Source organism: Lethenteron reissneri, chromosome 42, assembly GCF_015708825.2.
Source record: "Lethenteron reissneri isolate LAM-NWPU_2019-01 chromosome 42, ASM1570882v1, whole genome shotgun sequence".
Lineage (NCBI taxonomy): Eukaryota > Metazoa > Chordata > Hyperoartia > Petromyzontiformes > Petromyzontidae > Lethenteron > Lethenteron reissneri.
This window is the reverse complement of record NC_083820.1, coordinates 9,954,982-9,974,925: the sequence shown is the minus strand read 5'-3', so window position 1 is coordinate 9,974,925 and position 19,944 is coordinate 9,954,982. Positions and strand designations below refer to the sequence as shown.

The following is a 19,944-nucleotide window of genomic DNA, read 5'->3' as shown; positions in this document are numbered from 1 at the left end:
GCAAGCGAACTCGACTCGCCACCGCTGCTGCGGTGTGCAAGATCGTCACCACCGCCAGCACCGCCCTCCACCATCGCCGCGATCTCTGACCGATGCCGTAAATAGGCATTACGCAAACTTCACGCCGCGAATTCCTCCGCAACCCCAATCTCTGAAAGCTCACATTCCGGTTGGCGCGGGGAGTGTGTGTGGGAGGGGGGGGGTCCACTCTTTTTTTTTGGCCGCGATGCGTAAACACTGCGTAAAGACACGCCGGTACGTGCTCTAAGACACACACCCCCGCCCCCGGTTATCTTGGGTCTCAGTCTGTAAAGTTGCTTTAACTCGTCCGCGTGCTGTGGAGCCCGACTACCTTGAGTGACGACTTCCCTGCGGTACGTACACCCGAAGCAGGTGGCTCTTTCATTGTGATCGCCCGACCTCCGCGCATAACCCACGTGCGTTAGCGGCGAGCTTGATGCGCTTCCTGTTGATCGTCTCTGAGAAGTCGCACGTACGTGGAGCGCGAGTTGGTAAGCGCGTGATGTTACATGCGTGTTGGTACATGCGTGTTGGTACATGCGTGTTGGTAAGCGCGTGTTGATAAGCGCGTGATGGTACGCGCGTGTTGTTACGCGCGTTTTGGTAAGCGCGAGTTGGTACGCGCGTGTTGGTACATGCGTGTTGGTAAGCGCGTGATGGTAAGCGCGTGATGGTACGTGCGTGTTGGTAAGCGCGAGTTGGTAATACGCGCGAGTTGGTAATACGCGCGTGTTGGTAATACGCGCGAGTTGGTAAGCGCGAGTTGGTACGCGCGTGTTGGTACATGCGTGTTGGTAAGCGCGTGTTGATAAGCGCGTGATGGTACGCGCGTGTTGTTACGCGCGTTTTGGTAAGCGCGAGTTGGTACGCGCGTGTTGGTACATGCGTGTTGGTAAGCGCGTGTTGATAAGCGCGTGATGGTACGCGCGTGTTGTTACGCGCGTTTTGGTAAGCGCGAGTTGGTACGCGCGTGTTGGTACATGCGTGTTGGTACATGCGTGTTGGTAAGCGCGAGTTGGTACGCGCGTGTTGGTACATGCGTGTTGGTAAGCGCGTGTTGATAAGCGCGTGTTGGTACGCGCGTGTTGTTACGCGCGTTTTGGTAAGCGCGAGTTGGTACGCGCGTGTTGGTACATGCGTGTTGGTAAGCGCGTGTTGATAAGCGCGTGATGGTACGCGCGTGTTGTTACGCGCGTTTTGGTAAGCGCGTGTTGGTACATGCGTGTTGATAAGCGCGTGTTGGTACGCGCGTGTTGGTACATGCGTGTTGGTAAGCGCGTGTTGATAAGCGCGTGATGGTACGTGCGTGTTGGTAAGCGCGAGTTGGTACGTGCGTGTTGGTACATGCGTGTTGGTAAGCGCGTGTTGATAAGCGCGTGATGGTACGTGCGTGTTGGTAAGCGCGAGTTGGTACGCGCGTATTGGTACGCGCGTGTAGGTACGCGCGTGTTGGTAATACGCGCGTGTTGGTAATACGCGCGTGTTGGTACGCGCGTGTTGGTACGCGCGTATCGGCTCGGCCTTAAGTGAGCGAGAACCTGTTGCGGTGTGTACACATCCGCACGGAAGAGAGACAAAGGGTGCCGCTCACACCACGTGGTGCTGCCACCCGCTCGTGTGCCGTGCCGGGACCCTTCACAGGCGCTCGCGAACAGCCCTTGCCCCCAGCAAATTGTATGGCTTTTGGTGGGGGGGGGGGGGGGGGTTGTGGTATGTGATGTGCGAAACGTCTGTACAGGCTGTGTAGACATTGCTATTGTAAATGGTTGATCGTCGTAATAGCCGCCGTCGTAAATAATAGCCGTGCCGTCGTGTGTGCACACGTCTCGGCGTGATGTAAACTGCGTTCTGTGCCGCGTACGTCGCGGTAGAAGCTGTTCTCCTTTTGCTTCTGCGCTCTTCCTCAGGGCCAGCTGGGCAGGCGGCACAGCTCCAGAGTGCCACCGCTCCGATCTCGAGACCACCTCTCAGCGTGGACACAATCCCTCCGACAGAAGCCGCCGCCTCTGCTGTCAACTCCCCCTCCCGACTCCGCGCGCGCACGCGAGAGGGCAATGTTCGAATTCCTTCGCAGGGGCTCGGAGAGCTGCGCCGACGTCGCGTGCACCCCCGACTACTCGCACAGCGCCGAGGACCACGGCTCCCTCCTGCTCCTCATTCGGAGCGTGGGGGACGTCGCCGGCGAGCGCTTGGGCGAGGCGCTGGCGCAGGCCTCCTCCGTCTCGTCGGTGACCGTGCCGCGGTGCGGCAGGCCCCTCCGGGTGAGGTGCACGTCGAGGTACAGCCCCGAGGAGAGCCGATGGGGCGACCTGCAGGGCCACCGCAAGGTGGTGGGGTTGATCGGCCTCGCCGAGTGCTCGGACTTGAGCGGTGTGACCGACGCGGTGGAGAAATTCGAAAGTGCCAAGGACGACTACGGGGGCTCCGTGTGCGGCTCGCGGCTCATCGTCTACGGGAAGCGGCCCGATGGGTGCGATGGCGTGACCTCGGATGTGACCTCGGACGTGACCTCGGACGTGACCTTTGTCAGCGAGGGCGGGCCATGCCTGGATCTCAGGGCAGAGGTCGAGAGGGTCGTCGTCTCCGTGTACGAGGTCCTCTGCTCCAGCGGCACCCTGGAGGATGAGGCGGCGATGTACGCCGCCCCCTTCGAGAAGGAGTCGCCCATGACCTTCGTTGTTGGCAGGTACGAGTTCGATCGCTGGACGTGGGTCTCATCATTGGGGAATCGGAATTTTCTAGCCGCTGATTAAAAGCCGAACTTGGCTGGGTGCAGTTATTTAACGTGACTTTTATTCTGTATAATAGGGTCAATTATGTAATCACTGCTTTAGTTTCATGGTAAGGATGACTTTTGAATTCATATATTTGCACCACTGCCACCCCCCCCCCTTCACCAACCCGCAGAGGCCAGCATGGTGAAGTATGGTCAAAATTCATCATGGTGTGGTGGGGGCATTCACCTATCGGTGAAATGTACTGATCATTCGAGTAGAAAACTTCCTTCGTTTTGTTTCGATCCACCTTGTTTTATCAACGAATTAATCAATGAATAAATTGTTGCCCTCACGTAATTCTCCGCCCTGACTGTGAATCTCAAAACGCCCACGGTCAACCCAGGCAGCTCAAGAAGCGGCGCCAGGGACGGATGTACAAGCGCCAGGGAGACGTGAGCCTGCAGACGGGGTCGCTGGCAGACGCCCTCATGCACTACCGCCGGGCAGCGGACATCCTGGGGCCCATTGGAGACACCGCCTGGTTTGGGGGTCAGAGCAACAAAACTCGTTTTCTTATTCGCCCCTTTGCTTTTGTTTTAAGTCAAAGTTATTTCTTTGTTGAAAAAACACGTTCCTTCGGAGTGGGCAGGTAGGAACTTGGTTTGACAGCGTGGCGCTCAGGGGGGGGCAGTTGGATGAGTGGGCGTGTCTACCCTTCCCCCCCACCCTCCCCGACATCGTCAACCAATCGCGGCGTAGCTCGGTGTTCGGTGGGGAGGGGCATGGGTGGGCGGAATTCCGGATATGCACGACAGACAGACAGACAAATAATCCCTGGTGGGGGCAGTGTGGAACCTGTTGTTCCTACCTGTAATTTAACTTCCTTATCTTATCAGGTAAGGTCCACTGAGCTATACAGCTCGTTTTCAGAAGCGACCTGGCCACAAACCGATATCTCAACGAAGTGGCTTGTCACGTGGACATTTATAACGGCCAAGGCGAGCATTGTGGGTCACAACGAGGGCGCCATGGTGGCGTGATGTTGACTACCTCGCCTGGTATGCATGAGGTCGTGAGTTCAATACCGACTCTGACACCTGTATATTTTGAGTTTTACATGTTCTCCCCGTAGTCGCGTGGATTTTTCTCCGGGGCCTCAGGTTTTTCCCTTCACATTTAAAAACCGGCTTTGATAGTATTTGGCTGCTATAAATGTCCACTTGATAAGACACTTCGTTCAGCCATCATTTGTGGCCAGGTCGCTTCTGAAAAAGCGCAATATAGCGTAGTGGGCCTTACCTAATAAAATCAAAAGTTTCGTTTAGTTTTATTATGTTAAACTCCTTTCTTATGGGCCGAGGTGCCGTACCCTGGTTTGACATGAAAAGGCAGTACAGCAAGTGGAATAATTTCTATCTGTTTCAATCTGTACGGGGATAGAGAGTTGCTGCCTCGCTTGCATGAGTTTTCTCCGGAGCGCTCCGGTTTCCTCCCACGTGCATAAGCGCCCATGAATTGGCTGAAAACATTTGAAAATAAAAACCCAATTTAAGAGTCGTACAACACAGTGTAGTTTTAATAGATAAATAAGTAATAATTTACATATCAACGCAATGGAAATTCCACATACCTATGGTGGGAGTGAGTCTATGTATTGAACAAACACTGTTGATTTCTTCACTAAATGGTATTTATTTGACCAACCCTGCACGGATGATGGGCTGCGTCAACCCCCCAACTAGGATTTGAACTCACAAGCTTCCACCTGTGATCAGCTTGCTCTGCCGCTGAACCACCTGGCATGCTTACGTTTTTAGTTGACGGATCAATTCAAAATCATTCACCCACATGTGTACATGCTGTCGTCTTGCGGCTGTGGGCGTGTGGTAGATCTGTCACTGTGATGGTGATTTATTTGGTAGGTCTGCATACGGTATTTTTATGGGCATATATTATGCATGTCGGGGAGCAATGGTGCTGTGCTTACTGCGCCACGTGAAGATCCTGACGATTCGAGTTGGTTGCCGTCCACAGCCAACAATGGTGGTGAGCGATCTGAACTGATGAGGAATTGGAACTCGAGTCACCGGATTCGTGGTGCAGTGTATGAACTACTATGCTCGCACTCCACCACGATGCGTACATTGCATTACGATAACGCAAGTCCGTGCTCTTGCGATCTACTCGCGAGAGCTATCGGGTCCCCGTTTCTTGCATTCGTATGAGGAGCGACAACCGTGACTTATGGTTTTTAATCCGGGGAGGTAAAATATGGAAACGACGTGCCAACGAAGGTTTCCCGGGAGTTACGAGGCGAGACAACGATGAGAATAGGCGGGTCTTATGGGAACGAACGGTCATAGAATTAACCGAGGAGCGCAGGCGTCCATGGTACCAAACAGCAATCCAGCAAAAGCAATCGCAACGCTAGTGGAAGGCGACAAAGGGTAGAGAAAAACATGTGTTGATGGAGTGGAGGAAGAGGCACGAGAACGGAGAGGAATGACCATGGAGATGGAAACATTAGCAACAGATGGGCTATGTTGTTGATCGGCACACGATGAACATGCGGGGGGGGGGGCATTGGGGGATATGCTCACGATGATGACGACGACGACGATGACGACGATGATCGGTAAGGGTGGAGGACTGCTGCTGTCATCGGAAGTTGCTGGACCCAGCGGCCTCCGCAAAGGGCTAATACGGGGAGGACACGGCCCCGTGGCACTCCCCCCACAGGCTGGGTGACAGGGCAGCTTCAGGGGTCAACGAGGAAGCAAGACCCACCCCCCACCCGCTTTCCACAACAACCGTACGAGCGCGCACAAAGCCGCTCAAACAAACGCGCCACCGTTCTTCACAGCAAACCAACGCGTTGTGTTGTGGGCTCGGGCCCATTTAATGAGATCGTGTGTCACCATGTGCTTTAGGGGGGGGCGGAGAGGTTAGTTTCCTGCATGCCCCTTGTGTGGTTCTTGTCAACAGCTGCTCTGGAGGGCCAGTGCACGGTCTCCTGCCTCTACCGCTCACAACGGAGTGGTCCCTCCGGGTGCCAAGAGAATGGCAGAGGTGTGCCGACGAATGGGGACGAGGTGGATGGGTCACGTGACGAGGGCGACGGTGACGGCGTCGACGACGCCAATGAAGGTTTGAGCGCAACTTCTTTTTTTTGGAACTTTGTGCAACGACGCTGCCACTTATTCGCGAGATCGTTCGACCGTTTGTCAGTCAATTCCAGAGCTTCCGGAGTTGGAAACGGGATGCTACCGTCGCGGTGTGATAAGTCAGCGCACCGAAACAGGAATCCCAGAGGTTGCCCGGTTTCGGTTAGATCACCTGGTGCGGCAGGTTGATGCAACGGTGCAAGTTTCCTAAATCCCCCCGCGGTATCGGTGGGTGTGCACCACACCGAGTCGATTGGTGGACCGCTGTGCGGTCGCGTAAAACGTGGGTGTCCCCATTGTGGAAGGGTAGGGCCCCTCTTAGATGGGTTCCGCAGAGCTCACTCCAGCGCGTAGGCCCATCTGGCAGCAGTGTCGCGAGCAAGAAATGTGCAGGGCCGCGCCTTCACCTTTCGCTCAAGACAAATATACGACGGCTGCGACGTGCGTCGCGTTGCGCGAGGCGCGTCTGCGTGCTCCGTTGGCTCGAGGGATGTGTACGCGTGACGGTGGGGACATTTGCGTGCCGTTTCAGTTCGGTCGGATGAGTCGATCCCGTCGCGGCGGAGGACCACAAGAAAGAAATACGACTACCTGATGGACACCGCGTTACCGGTCGAAGAAATCATCGACAAGTACAAGGAAGCCATCGCGTGCTACTCGAAGGTAACGCGTCATGCGCTCGCCTGCGCCAGACGTTCGAACGTCGACAACGGATACGCGAGTTCAAGCGGAACGCTGTGACGACGACGGCGACGACGCCGCGTACGTGCAATTGATCACACGCTTGTATTTCCACGTGACTACGGTGGAGGAGGGTCTTAATTGGTGCAGACGAGGCCAAAATACCCTCAAGAGGGACTCTCCGTGGCTCCCTTTGTCAGCAGTGGTATCAGTATGAAATTGCAGGGCTGCACCTTAATCTTTTAAAGGTAATTGTGGGCATGGTATCTCGCACACGGTGTGTATTGCCATCGCGTGGCCGTCTCGGCCTGCACGATCCACCAAGCCTTGTGTTGCACTCTCCAACCAGTCCCGTTGACGCCTGGTTCTGTGATAACGAGATGACGAAACAGATTGTGAACGGGTGAGTTGCTCCTCTCTGGAGACTGGGAGATCGTTGATGTTCTGTGTTCGGTCGCCGTGTCTGTGACGGCATTGGCCGTGATTTCTCACCGAACAGAGTGGGCCTTGTGAAGGCTGCCGTCTTCCACTCGGCTTAATTTGTAACCCCCAAACACCCTCCAAGCATTGGATCACAACAACAATTAAACATGTAAAGAACATTGCTGTCCTGTCCAAACATCTCTCCAGCACGCTGCGTAGTTGTGAAGTGACGGGCGAGTTTTTAAAGGTCACGTTCGATATTTGAGAGGGCGAGAGAGAGGGGGGGTGGACATCTCTTTGTCCTCAAGTTAATCTGGCAGCGAGTTCCAGGCGTCGGGTCAAGCGATTGAGAGAGCGCAACTTGATCACGGCACGCGCGCGCGCTTCTGATCCGCTGGGATTCGCCGCAGCACCCGGAAATGGCCGTGCTGGAGCTGGAGGCCACGCTGAAGGCCGTGCGGCTGCTGCTGGAACAACGGAGGAACCAGGAGGCGGTCGCGCTGCTGCAGGAGATCATCCACCTTCAAGCGCCGCAGGTAAACCCCCTCGCAAGCGGCGTAGCGGCACCAGCGGCAGCGGCGGCAGCAGCAGCTTCCCCTAAGCGAGAAGCGGTGTCCTCTCTGTGAAGCGGACCACAGATCGGGCTGTTCCACGGCACTGTTCCTCACAACTTCTGAAAATGAAGAAGCTCCCTGCACGTGGAGCGAAACGTTGGACATCGTAACCTCCGCAGTAAACTAAAAACGAAACTTTTTATTTGATCAGGTATGGCCCACTGAGCTATTAAGCTCGTTTTCAGAAGCGACCTGGCCACAGATGATTGGTCAACGAAGTGGCTTATCACATGTAAATGTATAGCAGCCAAATACTCTAAATGCATGTTCATTCTAAATGTGGAGGGGAAAACCGGAGGACCTGGTGGAAAAATCCACGCGACCACGAGGAGAACATGCAAACTCCAAATTTACAAGTGTCAGCGTCGGGATTGAACCCACGACCTCCTGTATACCAATCGAGGTAGTTAACATCTATGCCACCATGGCGCCCAGTAGGAGCAAGCGCTTTGTGTGTGATGAGTGCGACCTTCCTTGTCACATGGCATTCGTGGTGTGCTCCACATGGACACAACGTCAACCAGCGCACTGCACCATAAACACTCTGCCTCCAGAGTCACGTGACCCACAAAACCGCACTGGGAATTCACAAGCTTGGACTGTGAACCCACAAATCTAGGCTATGGAACACACAAACCTGAACTTGCAACCCCATAAATCAAGACCACGAGACCGCAAACCAAGACTCGGAATCGAGAAACCCGATCCGAATTATGAACCCAGCTTGGTCGCTCTATAAAACCTTTGGTCAATCACTCGGAGAGCATTGAAGTGCATGTCCACGAGACAGATGATTCATTGATAAAACTCGTACACTCCGTTTGCTGTAGTGACGCTTTCAAATCGTCTGTCAGTAACATGCCATCACGATGACTCTCGTAACGATGCGTACAGTGACCAAGGGGTTAAACCAATAATCTATGAATTAATCGTACAAAGACAACCGTTTACTCGTACGAGTGCTGCCGTCGCTGCTACCTGTCGGTTTCCATCCTGATAAATGTTAAAAATAGTTAATTGACCGACGACACCGTATTATATACAGAGGACCGCAAAGCTTGGGAAATAATTTGGCACCGGCTCATTAGCTGGCTGCTGCTGCTGCTGCCATTCCCTGCCCACCTGTGGTTCCACTGCACTCCTCCCAGTCGCTCGCTCTCTCTGATCGAGTGAGCGAGTGAGCACTGCGCGGCGATGCCGCTACGACGTTACAAGTTCAAATCGTAATTTTGTTAAATATTGCCGAGGATCAAACTGACGTTTGGGAACACGTTTCAGGATCTGCGGAACATACATTTTTTTCAAACTTTGTTTTTCCCCATTTTCTTTCCGTCTTCCCTCTACAAGGCAATCTCTGACCCCAGCTCCGGCTGGCAGCTGAGCCCGGTCTTGGAGTGGCGTTCGGCGGCGGCCGACGCGAGCTCCCGGCTGCGTTGCCTGGAGGACCCGCGCGTCGAGCACTTCGCGGTGGTGTCCGAGCTGTTCGCCCTCGCGGGCCTCGGGCGCAAGGCGGCCCTGTTCGCGCGCGTCGCCGCCACGCTGTGCGTCTCGTCGGACAACCCGCAACGGCGAGACTGGCGCCGCTGCTACGGCCTCCTGGAGGGTGCTCTCAGCGGTCTGCGAGCGGCTAGCCTGGCGTCGGCGCTGCCCGCAGGTGCCCGCCGGCGTGTCGGACGCGAGCGGTGAAACGAATCGCGGGGGGGGGGACGGGCCGCTGGCTTCTTGCTGGTGATCGTCGATAGCCGAGTTCGGCTCGCGATTGCTCTTCGTGGGGTTCTGTGTCCCGCTAATCCAGTGCTTCTTAACCTTCACTGCAGCCTGGGACCCCTTGGGTTCTCAATCTTTGAAAATGTATCATGTTAATAAATACACAGGTCTGATGAAACAAAGTTTCCTGTACTTACGTGCCCGTTCTTAATTAGTTTTTCAATTATTTATCCCAACAAAATCTACAGGTGTGCGTGCACCCCAGGTCAAGAACCACTGTGCTAATTTACGGTTCGTTGAGCTCCAGCGCCCATAGTGTCAGGGTATAGGATTGCCACCTCTTGGGTACAAAACACACTGGGACGTATCACACGAAGAAGAAGATCTCACAATACCGGGAGCGTAGAGAATTACTTGTGAATGCGTTGTCATCAGTGGTGCACGAGTATTATTATTGTGATGATGCATTACGCAACTCGCACGTGCTGGGACTGGTCGTGTCCCGGCAAGGCTCACAGATATCCGGTACAGCGGCAACCTCCACAAGAGGACAATCCTGGGACGGCCAGGACAGGTGGCAATGCTATTACGGGGATGTCACAGCCTTAACTTGCGTACACAGTGGGTGAGAGCGAGGGCAGAACGCACGCACGATGTCGCGCCCTCTGTGTAGCGTTCAATGCTTGTTTGGGGTTTTTTTAACAGCGCCTGTATGCCCCCCTCCCCCTATTTCATTCAGCAAGGTCACGGATATGAGAATGTTGAGCTCTGTTAGCCTTGGCTTGCCCGTTAAACTCGAGCAAGCACTGTTAAATAAGTCCCCTGTGCACCTGTTACCTGCTCGTTCTACTGTGTATCTGGGACACTGTCAGTCACAGCCTATTGAGCAGCTGGCTGAACAATAATGGTTATTATCGTTCACTGCAAATGTACCCCACGTGACGATGCAAAACAAACAAACGTTTAAGTTAATTGATAAATAATTGATTACAAAAGAACAAGGTCGTGCACACACGTCGCGTGCTAACATCGACGTCGTCGCCGGAGTGTGGGTGAGAATGCGTCCCGCAGCGCGCGTGACACGTGGTGCGTTCCATCTGGCTCCGGGCTCTAAATCACATCCCACTCCCAACGGTGTCCAGGTGCAGACAGGCCTATCGCACTCATGAGACAGCGGGGTGCTTCCACAGCTATTTAATCACTTGCACTAATCACGTTGGCCACACCTGATATGATTGTTGTTGTCGGCCTGTAACTTCCAGTTACTGGGTAGCGCCGTCGCCCATTTCTTCCGTCCCTGTCCAGTGGTGGCCTCCGAGCTCTGCGATTTCGTCTCTCGCATCTCTCAGCCGACCTTCAAAGTGGAGAGTCAAAGTGATTTCTTGTTCAACTCGAACGACTCGCCTTGCTGCGGGGAGCATTGGGGCGGTGATCATCTCCTCTGAACGGCGCCGAGCCAGTGGTGGAAATTCCACGTTCCTATGGTGGAGCCGGGGGGGGGGGGGCGGAGTAGCTCCATAGGACAATCACTTTTGATTTCCCCACAAAGCGGTACTCATTGTAATGGCCGTAGAAGGATGATTAGTTGAGTCAACCCCAAACCGGGATTTGCGCTCCGCTCTGTTGTGCCACCTGGCGGGTTTATCTTGGCGTGTCATTCGTGCCGGTTTTGTACGGGGGGGGGGGGGGGGTGAGGAATAACCTGCTCTCATTTTTTTTCACGGCAAGAATTTCCCCTCTTCGATTCTCTCCCGCATCCCACAACGACTTCACCACCGAGGTGTTTGTTTTTCGCTGCCGCGCACAGGAGCAAGTGGTGGTGGTGGCGTGGGCTGGCCGTGCATCAGGGCGAACATCCTGCAGCTGCTCTCCCAAGCGGCTTGGATGCTGGGCGACTACGCACTGGCGGCCGGGCACCTGGCGTTCCTCATCCACGATATGATGGAACACCTCACCGCAGATGGTAACCCCCCCCCCCCCCCCCCCCCCACCGTTTGTGTAGCATCAGCACAGCGCTCCTCTTACCCGTTTTGTAAATATAAAAAAAACGCGTGTTTTGCCTTCCATATTCTCACCCACATCGATGGAGTTCAAATCACTGACTGCTTTTAGATTAAATTATTAATAATAGCCTGGTTGGGCACTGGAACCGTGGTGTCCCGGATAGTATGAGGACCATTGATAAGACTAAGTTATATATATTAAAAAAAGATTCATTATTTTAATGGTTATACATGTTGTTTGTCTCTTAACCGTGATTCTTTAAGATGTTGCTGTTAGTTGTAATCACAGGTTAGAAACACTTCGTCTGCGCTGCCATCCATTTGTTTGCGTAAAAAGTGGGCTAAGTTTTGCCCAATCCTGACCAGTTGGCTTAATTTTTATTAATAAAACTAAACTAAACACATCGGACGTCGATTCGATTTGATCTGCCGTGCCAGGTACTCGATTTGAGGCCGAGTCTATCTAAGGGAGGCCCAGAACCCGATCAGACATCACCGATTTGTATTTGAATAGACGCCACCACAGCGGTGTAGCGGTTGGCAGCGCCCTGGACTTGGCCTCCAGAGGTTGCCCCGTTGATTCGGATCTCCCGGCACAGTGGTCGAATCAACAGTGGCGGTTTCTTAAAAAAATTCTTCCCCCACCACCCACCGCCATTGATTTAATCAGCAGGGCACGCATGGTGGGGTAAAGCGTGGTTACCCCCCCCCCCCCCACCTCTTCGGAGGCGCACAGCCAACGTAGGAGAAGAGTCGGCCGCGTTGAGGCCAACTCGGTACTGCGTCCTCTCGCGCCGTTGTCTCGTGGAGACTCCTGCGCTCCTGGTAGCGGTAGCGGTGGTGGGAGCGAGTGGTTAGTAGGGTAGCGCCCCTGGCTTTCGCCGCGAGGACCAGGCAAGCCGCCACCGCTCTCGCGTCTCGCACCGTCCAGAAACGAAGTCCATCGCGGGGCAGCTGCGTCTCTGCGCCGCTGCGTGCGGAGAGGACACGGGGCCCCCCGGGGATGAGCGCGTGGGACCCCCGCTGCCTCTCGTGTCGTTCACTCGGCTTCCCGTGCTCAGGTGGGGACTTTTATTTACTTAAACTATTTCAACTGTTTTAAACGCTTTATTTTATTTTGCCAGGTAAGGCCCACTGAGCTGCATAGCTCGTCTTCAGAAGCGACCAGGCCACCAATTGATAAGCTCAAGTTGCTTATCGCGCGGAAATTTCCGTTGATTCTAAATGTGGAGGGGAAAACCCGGGGGGCACGTCGAGAACAATTCACGTGACCACAGGGAGAGAGACATGCAAACTCAAATATATACACGTGTCAGGGTCGGTATCAAACCCACGACCTCCTGCATACCAGGCGAGGTAGCTAACATCCCACCACCGTGGCGCCACTTAAAATATAGAAATACACAAGTTGTGTTTCCGTGGTTGAACACGTTATGGTCGAGACGAAACAGACGGCGTCTGGCAGTGAGTCCACGACGCGGGTTGGCGACGGGTGACGTTCACCGGAACGCGAACTCACCGTGGTGATGGAGTCGTCACCTTGCGTCCGTGGTGCGCGCGGCTCGCAGGAGCATCGGCGCGGTGCGCCCACCGCTGCACCTCCTGCCCGTGCTGGAGGCCGTCACGCCGATCCGCAAGAACAGCGTGGGCTCTCCCTTCATCTACACGCCCATTAAGACGAAAGCGCAGAGACAGCCGGAGAACTTCGAGAAAGTCGGTGAGGAGCACATTTACCGTCCCTCGTCACGATGTGCCGCGTTACGAACCCGGCGACCCGAGTCCGCTTCCCGCTCGCGGCCAACACCGCTGACGATTATCTGAACCGGTCCTGGATCTCCGCTAGGTCGACTCGGACCCAAATGAGTAACTGGTGCCGTATGTTAACTTTGCCACGAGGGAGACAAAGGCGGGTGGATGTGGTGCTAGCAACCCACTATCTGATGTGCCGTGCCGGCCTCCATAGGTGCTTGCTAACAGCGCTTGCCCCAACAGTCTGTTAAGGTATAAATGGGGGCTCTCTCTGTCTCTGTCTTTTCGTATGTGTACAGTCCTTTGTCAATCCACTGCTGGATGAGAGCCTCCCAGTGTTCTGCAGGTCGTGGGGGCGCTGATTGACCATACTTCACCACGCTGGTCAGTGCGCGTTGGTGAAGGCAGAAAGCCTAGACGTGGGAGCAAAGCAGTTCAGTACAACAAGTGGATTTTAGCTGCGATGCCTTTTGTGCCCCACCCCACCGTGTGGCCCCGCAGCAGCCTATAGCAACCTGCTGTGCACAGTGGCCGCCCAATACAAATCAATCTGCAGGCTCAAGCCTGCTTAGCTTCGGAGGCCCGATGAGTTGCAGGTGCGTTCCGCGTGATTTGGTCATGAAATGCGCATAAAAAAACGCGGCGATCCATTTAAATATACCACGCCAAAATAGTTGCGAGAAAATGCGTCGAGAAGACGCGTTTATCGCAAAGCCCTCTGCGTGTCTCTTCCCGCCCATCTCAATATGCCCACTATCATCAAATTCCGTGACACGTGTCGTCCCGATGGACGTTGCCCAACACAGCTGGCACGATTTGCTTGCAGCGTTCAAATGAAGCTCGGGGTCGTTAGCAATCAGTGGGGTGTCGGTAAATGTATCACTGTGAAATGCAAATATTTAATTTGCCACGGTTGCTGAGCACAGACTCAGTGGCCCAACACCACAACGAAGCAGTCAGCAACGAGCGGCGCTATGACGCTTGTGACAGATAAGGGTCGACACGGCTCGTGAACCGAGCGCGGTGATTATATGTAGAGACGATCGGAGGAGAATTGCAAAGTCGAGAAGTGCGGCGAGAAGAAGCGAGGCGAACGAATGACCGCGGTGCGTGAATGCGCCGGCTCGCGTCGCTCCCCCGTGGCTCATCGCGTGCGCTTGGGAGCGACGGTTATTGACGAGCCCTTTGTGACGTCGAAGTGATGAGCCTCGGCGAGAGGAGAGGCCAACAGTTTGCACGCAACTCTCTCTCTAGCGCGCACGCGCGGACAGGAGAAACAATCCCTCCACACTCGAACTGCTTATTGAGCCAGTTTTTTGTTTGTTTGTTGCTTTTGTTCAAATTTAAATTAAATCCTGCAAATGGCTGCGGTAAATCATGCAGCCCGAGAGCGCTCGCGAAGGAGGGCCCCCACCCCCCCCCACCAACCCCCCCCCCCCCTCCCAGGGTCTATGCATGGCCGCTCTATATGGATCCTTTAACCCTTTTTTGTGCGGAGGTTTTATCGCGGTGGGGGGGCTGCACAGCTCCTCTGGCGTGTTGTCGGGCTGCGTGCCGCGTGCTGTTCGGCACGGTGCCCGACGTTTCGGCCCGCTAGCTTGGGGGATCCCCTTCTGGAATCGAATTATACGAGAAGCTCGTGTTTTTTTTTCCTTTCTATTTGTTGTTGCAACGGTCTTGCACGCCGACTGGACATCTGTGAAACAAATAGCTTCATAGCTCAGCGGATTCCTCCACTATAAATAAATATTCTGTTGTCGATTTTAAAGAAGCTGGCTCGGCTCTACGGCATAGCCACAACAACGAACGCACGGGGAAGTACGTTGAGACAAAATAAAATCTAATTGAAAGAATGTTCGTAAACATCGATCGCTTGATTCTGATTAACCCATTCGCCGCCCTCGTGTGCATCGTCGCCGCTCCTTAGCCTCTCCCCCTCGTGTGTGCAGCCCCACGTCTGTGCAGCCCCACGTCTGTGCAGCCCCACGTCTGTGCTCGTGCCAACTGCTGTCTCCAATCTTATGCGGGCGCGAGCGCTTTCTTGGCCTGCGCGTTGCTGCTCCGCCAGTCCCCGCACGCCGCTTCCGGGGCAATTCTTAAACAACAAAATAAGAATTCCGAGTCGAATCCTCGCCCATTTCACCACTGCCTCCAAAAGAACAACGTTGTATTTTCTTCTTCACAATCATCATCAGCCGTGACTGATCCACTGCTGTTGGACGAAGGCTTCCCTTGGCCGTCCCCCACTTTGCACTGTCTTGCAGCGGGACAATCTAGCCGGCACCTGCACACCCGTTGATATCATCGCTCCGTCTCCATGACGGACGTTCCCCCCTTCCTTTGGCCCCTGCCACACCGAACGTCAAGCTACATTCTGCACATGCAATAACGAGAATTTCAGAATTAGTATTGGCCCAGGCAGGTCCGGCAGGTCTGGGTGTTTGATCATTGTTTTACATGGTTTTTTGTCATTATGCCAGTCTATCGTTGCAGTGGAGAGAGGACGTGAGCGGTTTTGTCCCCGAGCCTATGACGGCTCGTGGCAATCCCTCGTGGCAATCCTTCGTGGCAATGCCTCGTGAGAATCCCTCGTGAGAATCCATCGTGAGAATACCTCGTGGCAATCGAACTGCTCGTTGTGTTTAGTTTGTTGTCCTTCCTCCGCGCCTCCAATTATCACAGTTGGCTCCGTCCGGTGCAAAATAAGTTCTCCACACATCCAATAAATACCACCCCTCGTTACAATCCCTCATTGGCAATCCCTCGGCCCCCTTTACCTGAGCTTTTCCCTTCTGCACACCACCCCATGCGTCCACTCTAAACGGCCGAGTAATGGAAATCGATATTGACAGCCGCTACTCTTACGCTAAAAGGCACTTGTTTCCCGCTGACCGCTGCTCGCCGCGCTGCGGAGATAACTCTCTGTGCCAGAGAATTAAACATCACCAGTTTTTATGCGCACCCACAAATCCTTTTTGGTAAAACTAAGACAAAGATCCCCCCCTGAATAGCCTTAACAGACTGTTAGGGCAAGTGCTGTTAGCGGGCAACTATGAATGCCGGCTCGGCACACGAGGGGGTGGGTGGCCAGCAATACGCCCGGCCACCTTTGTCTTCTTATTGGCGATGTTTACACAACGCTCCAGGTTCTGGTTTAGGCCGAGTCGACCTAGGGGAGGTCCGGGACCGGTTCAGATAATCGTCACTGGTTTTGGCTGTGAGCGGGAATCGAACTCGGGTCGCCGGGTTCGTAGCGGAACGTGCTAATCGCTACACCACCGCTCCCCAAGCATAAAAGACACACACAAGCACACATACACAAACCATGCCACGCATGCACTCGTTCACACACCGGCACACACACCATTGTTCTTTCTTACGGAAATTAATAGTCTGTAAACGGAAGTTTTTTTTTCTTAAGTTGAGATTTGGAAATTACGCATATATATTTAGTTTTGCAGACAAATGACACGTTCATTAATCTGTATTCCTCCAGGTTACCACAATGCACCAAAGACGTAATATTTGTTCAAAGAGTCTTCGCCAGAGAAGGGGCTCGGAATTCGTAATAAACCCCCGGCAAAAAAATGGAATTGAATCGCCTCCTTTGACTTTCAGATTTCAGCACCGTGGAGAACGAGGGATTTCAAGTGGAGCTCATTGTCGCGAATCCGCTGCCGTTGGAGTTGCTCGTTGAGAACATTGTAAGTGACGGATCGCCGCGCGCATCGCCACTGGGGTGGCGTTTACGAGTCCTGCCTTTTAGCGGTAGTTTGGAGATCGCGGTGAGATTGGTTTGGAGATTTAGCGACGTAATTTTGCCCTGCTATTCATGCACAAGTGCGTATGCAACCAAGGGTGTTGAGGTCAGAAAGCGCAGGTGGGTGGTGGTGGTGGTGGTGGTGGTGGTTGCGGCGAGGGACTAATAAGATCTGGTGAATACACCGGCTGGAATTCACACTCCGCCGACGGAGGCTAACGTATCGAAGCCGGACTTGGCGAGAGAGCGCCTGTGGCTGACTGTCGGAGCATGTGGCTGACTGTTGGAGGGCGTGGCTTACTGGCAGAGTGTGTATCTGACTGGTGGAGTGGCTGGCTTACGGAATGCATGGCTGGCTGGCTGAGTGCGTGGCTAACTGGCTGAGTGCATGGCTGGCTTACGGAGTGCGTGACTGACTGGCGGGGTGCGTGGCTGACTGGCTGAGTGCCTGGCTGGCAGGCGGATTTGCCTGGCTGGCTGGCTGAGTGTGTGGCTGACTGGCGCACTCGTTGAACCAAAGCCATAACGAATGTCCATCCGCCGTGTGCTCTGCTGCAAGCGTGGCAACCTTGTTCTTTCTTGTTTTTGGGACGTAAATTTTGGTAACGAAAATGTAATATATATAGCTGGGTTATTTGGTCACCTCGCACATAGCCATGTTGGAGGTAATGGATTCACACGGATAACTTTTTTTTTCTACCAACTTTTTATTTTACCAAGTCAGGCCCACTGAGCTTTACAGCTCTTTTTCAGAAGCTACCTGGCCTCAACGAAGTGGCTTATCCCTCCTAATGCGGAGGGAAAAACTGGAGGACCTGGAGAAAATCCACTCGACCACGGGGAGAACATGCAAACTCCAAATATACAATCGTCAGGGTCGGGATCGAACCCAGAACTTCCTGTATACTAAGCAAGGCAGTTAACATCTCGCCACCGCATTGTCACATCGCCTGACCGAATCTTCGGATGACGGAAGATTCTGGTAATCGCTGTTCGACTGACACCGCAGCAGTCTTGCGAAACCCGACACACGTGATCTCGCGCTGCAAAAGAATCGCGGCGACGATGAAGGGCACAATGATCGCCCCCCACCCCGATGTAGCGCAGGCGCTCATGAGCGCCATCTCGTCGCAGGAGCTGCTGATGGAGGGGCCCGACCGTGACGTCGTCCCTGTGTCCGCGACGCTGCCTGCTCACGGCGAGCCCTTCCCGCTGAGGCTGGAGGTCGTCGCCAGACAGCCGGGGCAGCTCACGATCACGGGTGAGCGTCTAACGACGGACGCCTGCACAGCTCACCGAGAGCACCTGCGCCACCGAATACGAGTTTTTACTATCCCCCCGCCATGCTCATTCTCCTCTGCTGCACCCATAGTCTGGAGAAGTCCCTTCTCCCAGCCTTCCCTGCTGTCGAGTGCCTGCCCACGTTACATAATCTAGGCTCAAGAACTTCCTGTTATCTTATGCATATGTCTGACTGCCCACTGTCTCTCCAGAATATAAATACACCCTGATATTCCCATGCAAATGAACAAGTAGGATATCGCGACCAAAATTATCCGTAATTAAATTTTTTTTTTGCGTTAGATCACGTAAATATAAATGGTGTTATACCCCGCTATGGATTTAATGACACATTTATATTTTCGCGATCTCACCAAAAACACCTTTATTATTCCCATCCAGCCTCCTGAGAAGTGGTCGAGATTGGCTGCATCTTTAATTCCTCCGCCCAATCAGCTCAAGCTGCCTCCTCCACCCTTCGCCACCTTCAATTTTCTTCATTTCACCACAAAAGCCTCCCCCTTCCTTTTCAGTCATCAAGCAGCAACTTTATTTTTCTACCCCTCTTTTTAACCAACATCCTTCTTTCAGAGCTTTCTTCATCGAACTCTTACCTCAAAGAATGTTCTCCATCGAAGAAACCGTTGCCTTCACTGGATCACTATAATTAAACTAAGCGAAACACTAAACTGTGTTTAAATTTTACCAGGTAAGGCCCACTGAGCTATGTAGCTCTTTTTTCAGAAGCGACCTGGCCACCAATGACAGCTCATTATCACGTGGACATTCATAGCAGCCAAATACTCTCAAACGCATAAATGTGGAGGGCAAAACCGGAGGACCCGGAGACAAATCCACCCGACCACGGCGACAATACGCAAACTCCAAATATAGATGCGGCACCGCGGTGTCCCTAATTCGACGCGTCTCCTCCTGAAAACCCTCTTAACGAACTTACTCCATCCCGCTGGTGTTTTTGTCAGTTTGAGAAAATCAACCAAAAATCGCTCGAATAATAAATTGACACTGTGACCTGGCCCTTTCACCGCTCACGTCAGGCTACCGAACCACGGTGCTGGGGATTTCCAGCGACGTTCCTCTGAAGAGCGTGCCGGGCCTTCGGCAGACGCGGCTGGAAGTGGACGTCGTGCCAGCCCTGCCGGTGGTAGAGCTCGGGGTCACTTGTGAGAGGTAACGGCAGTGCGCCAAGACGTGGCCTTGCGTGGAGTTGGGGGGGGGAGGGGTCATGCAAACGCTCGGAGGGTCGCGGCGCGACACAGTCCACGCTTAACAAACTTTAGACAGCTATGTACGTACGTATGTATGTTGAACTTCTCTCGCACCGTACGTAGCCAACCGTGCTAATCGGTGGTTCAGGGGAAGGACAGCAAACTAAATACAAAAACAGTTCCAAAGAAATGAGTTTTCAATCTAGATTTAATAGTGCATCGCTCCAGTGGCTTCCTAATATCGGAAGGAAGAGCGTTCCAGACGGTCGCAGGAGCGCATCTGAAAGCACGCTTTGCAGTGCATCTGAAAGACAGATGTCAAACGCCAAACAGAATGAGTGACAATGCAATCTGCTCTTTTCTATTGTGCATTCTCGCACCTCCGACTAGGACGATTGGCTACGTACGGTGCGAAATAAGTTGAACACGTTCTGCTCTGGCACTCCACCACCTGGGTGTATATAAGGAAAGGCTGCAAAGTCCATCGCTTAATTGCAGTCATCGTTTCATGTTGCAGACGGTGCGTGCATCGACAATTACTGAACTGAAGCAGACTGAGCATGGGCACATTTTTTTGTTCGCAGTTGCGGGCGTT

General features: G+C 53.7%; 1 protein-coding gene across 2 annotated transcripts in view; it reads left to right on the top strand.

Annotated features, from left to right (window-relative positions):
* The first annotated feature begins 312 nt into the window (after positions 1–312).
* The window catches only part of LOC133352997 (trafficking protein particle complex subunit 9-like), a 108,701-nt gene continuing 89,069 nt past the window's right edge, over positions 313–19,944 (top strand). Inside the window, exons 1-13 of one of the 2 annotated variants that reach the window (XM_061569059.1) lie at positions 313–374; positions 1,929–2,707; positions 3,142–3,287; positions 5,724–5,885; positions 6,435–6,565; positions 7,417–7,542; positions 8,968–9,274; positions 11,135–11,290; positions 12,262–12,391; positions 12,899–13,047; positions 16,698–16,783; positions 17,974–18,100; positions 19,179–19,311. In XM_061569059.1, the coding sequence (XP_061425043.1) occupies positions 2,076–2,707; positions 3,142–3,287; positions 5,724–5,885; positions 6,435–6,565; positions 7,417–7,542; positions 8,968–9,274; positions 11,135–11,290; positions 12,262–12,391; positions 12,899–13,047; positions 16,698–16,783; positions 17,974–18,100; positions 19,179–19,311 (2,285 nt within the window). In that variant the 5' untranslated portion in view covers positions 313–374; positions 1,929–2,075. Of the gene's footprint in view, positions 375–423; positions 513–1,928; positions 2,708–3,141; positions 3,288–5,723; positions 5,886–6,434; positions 6,566–7,416; positions 7,543–8,967; positions 9,275–11,134; positions 11,291–12,261; positions 12,392–12,898; positions 13,048–16,697; positions 16,784–17,973; positions 18,101–19,178; positions 19,312–19,944 lie in introns of those variants that run through there. The other variant, XM_061569058.1, reaches the window with a different exon arrangement.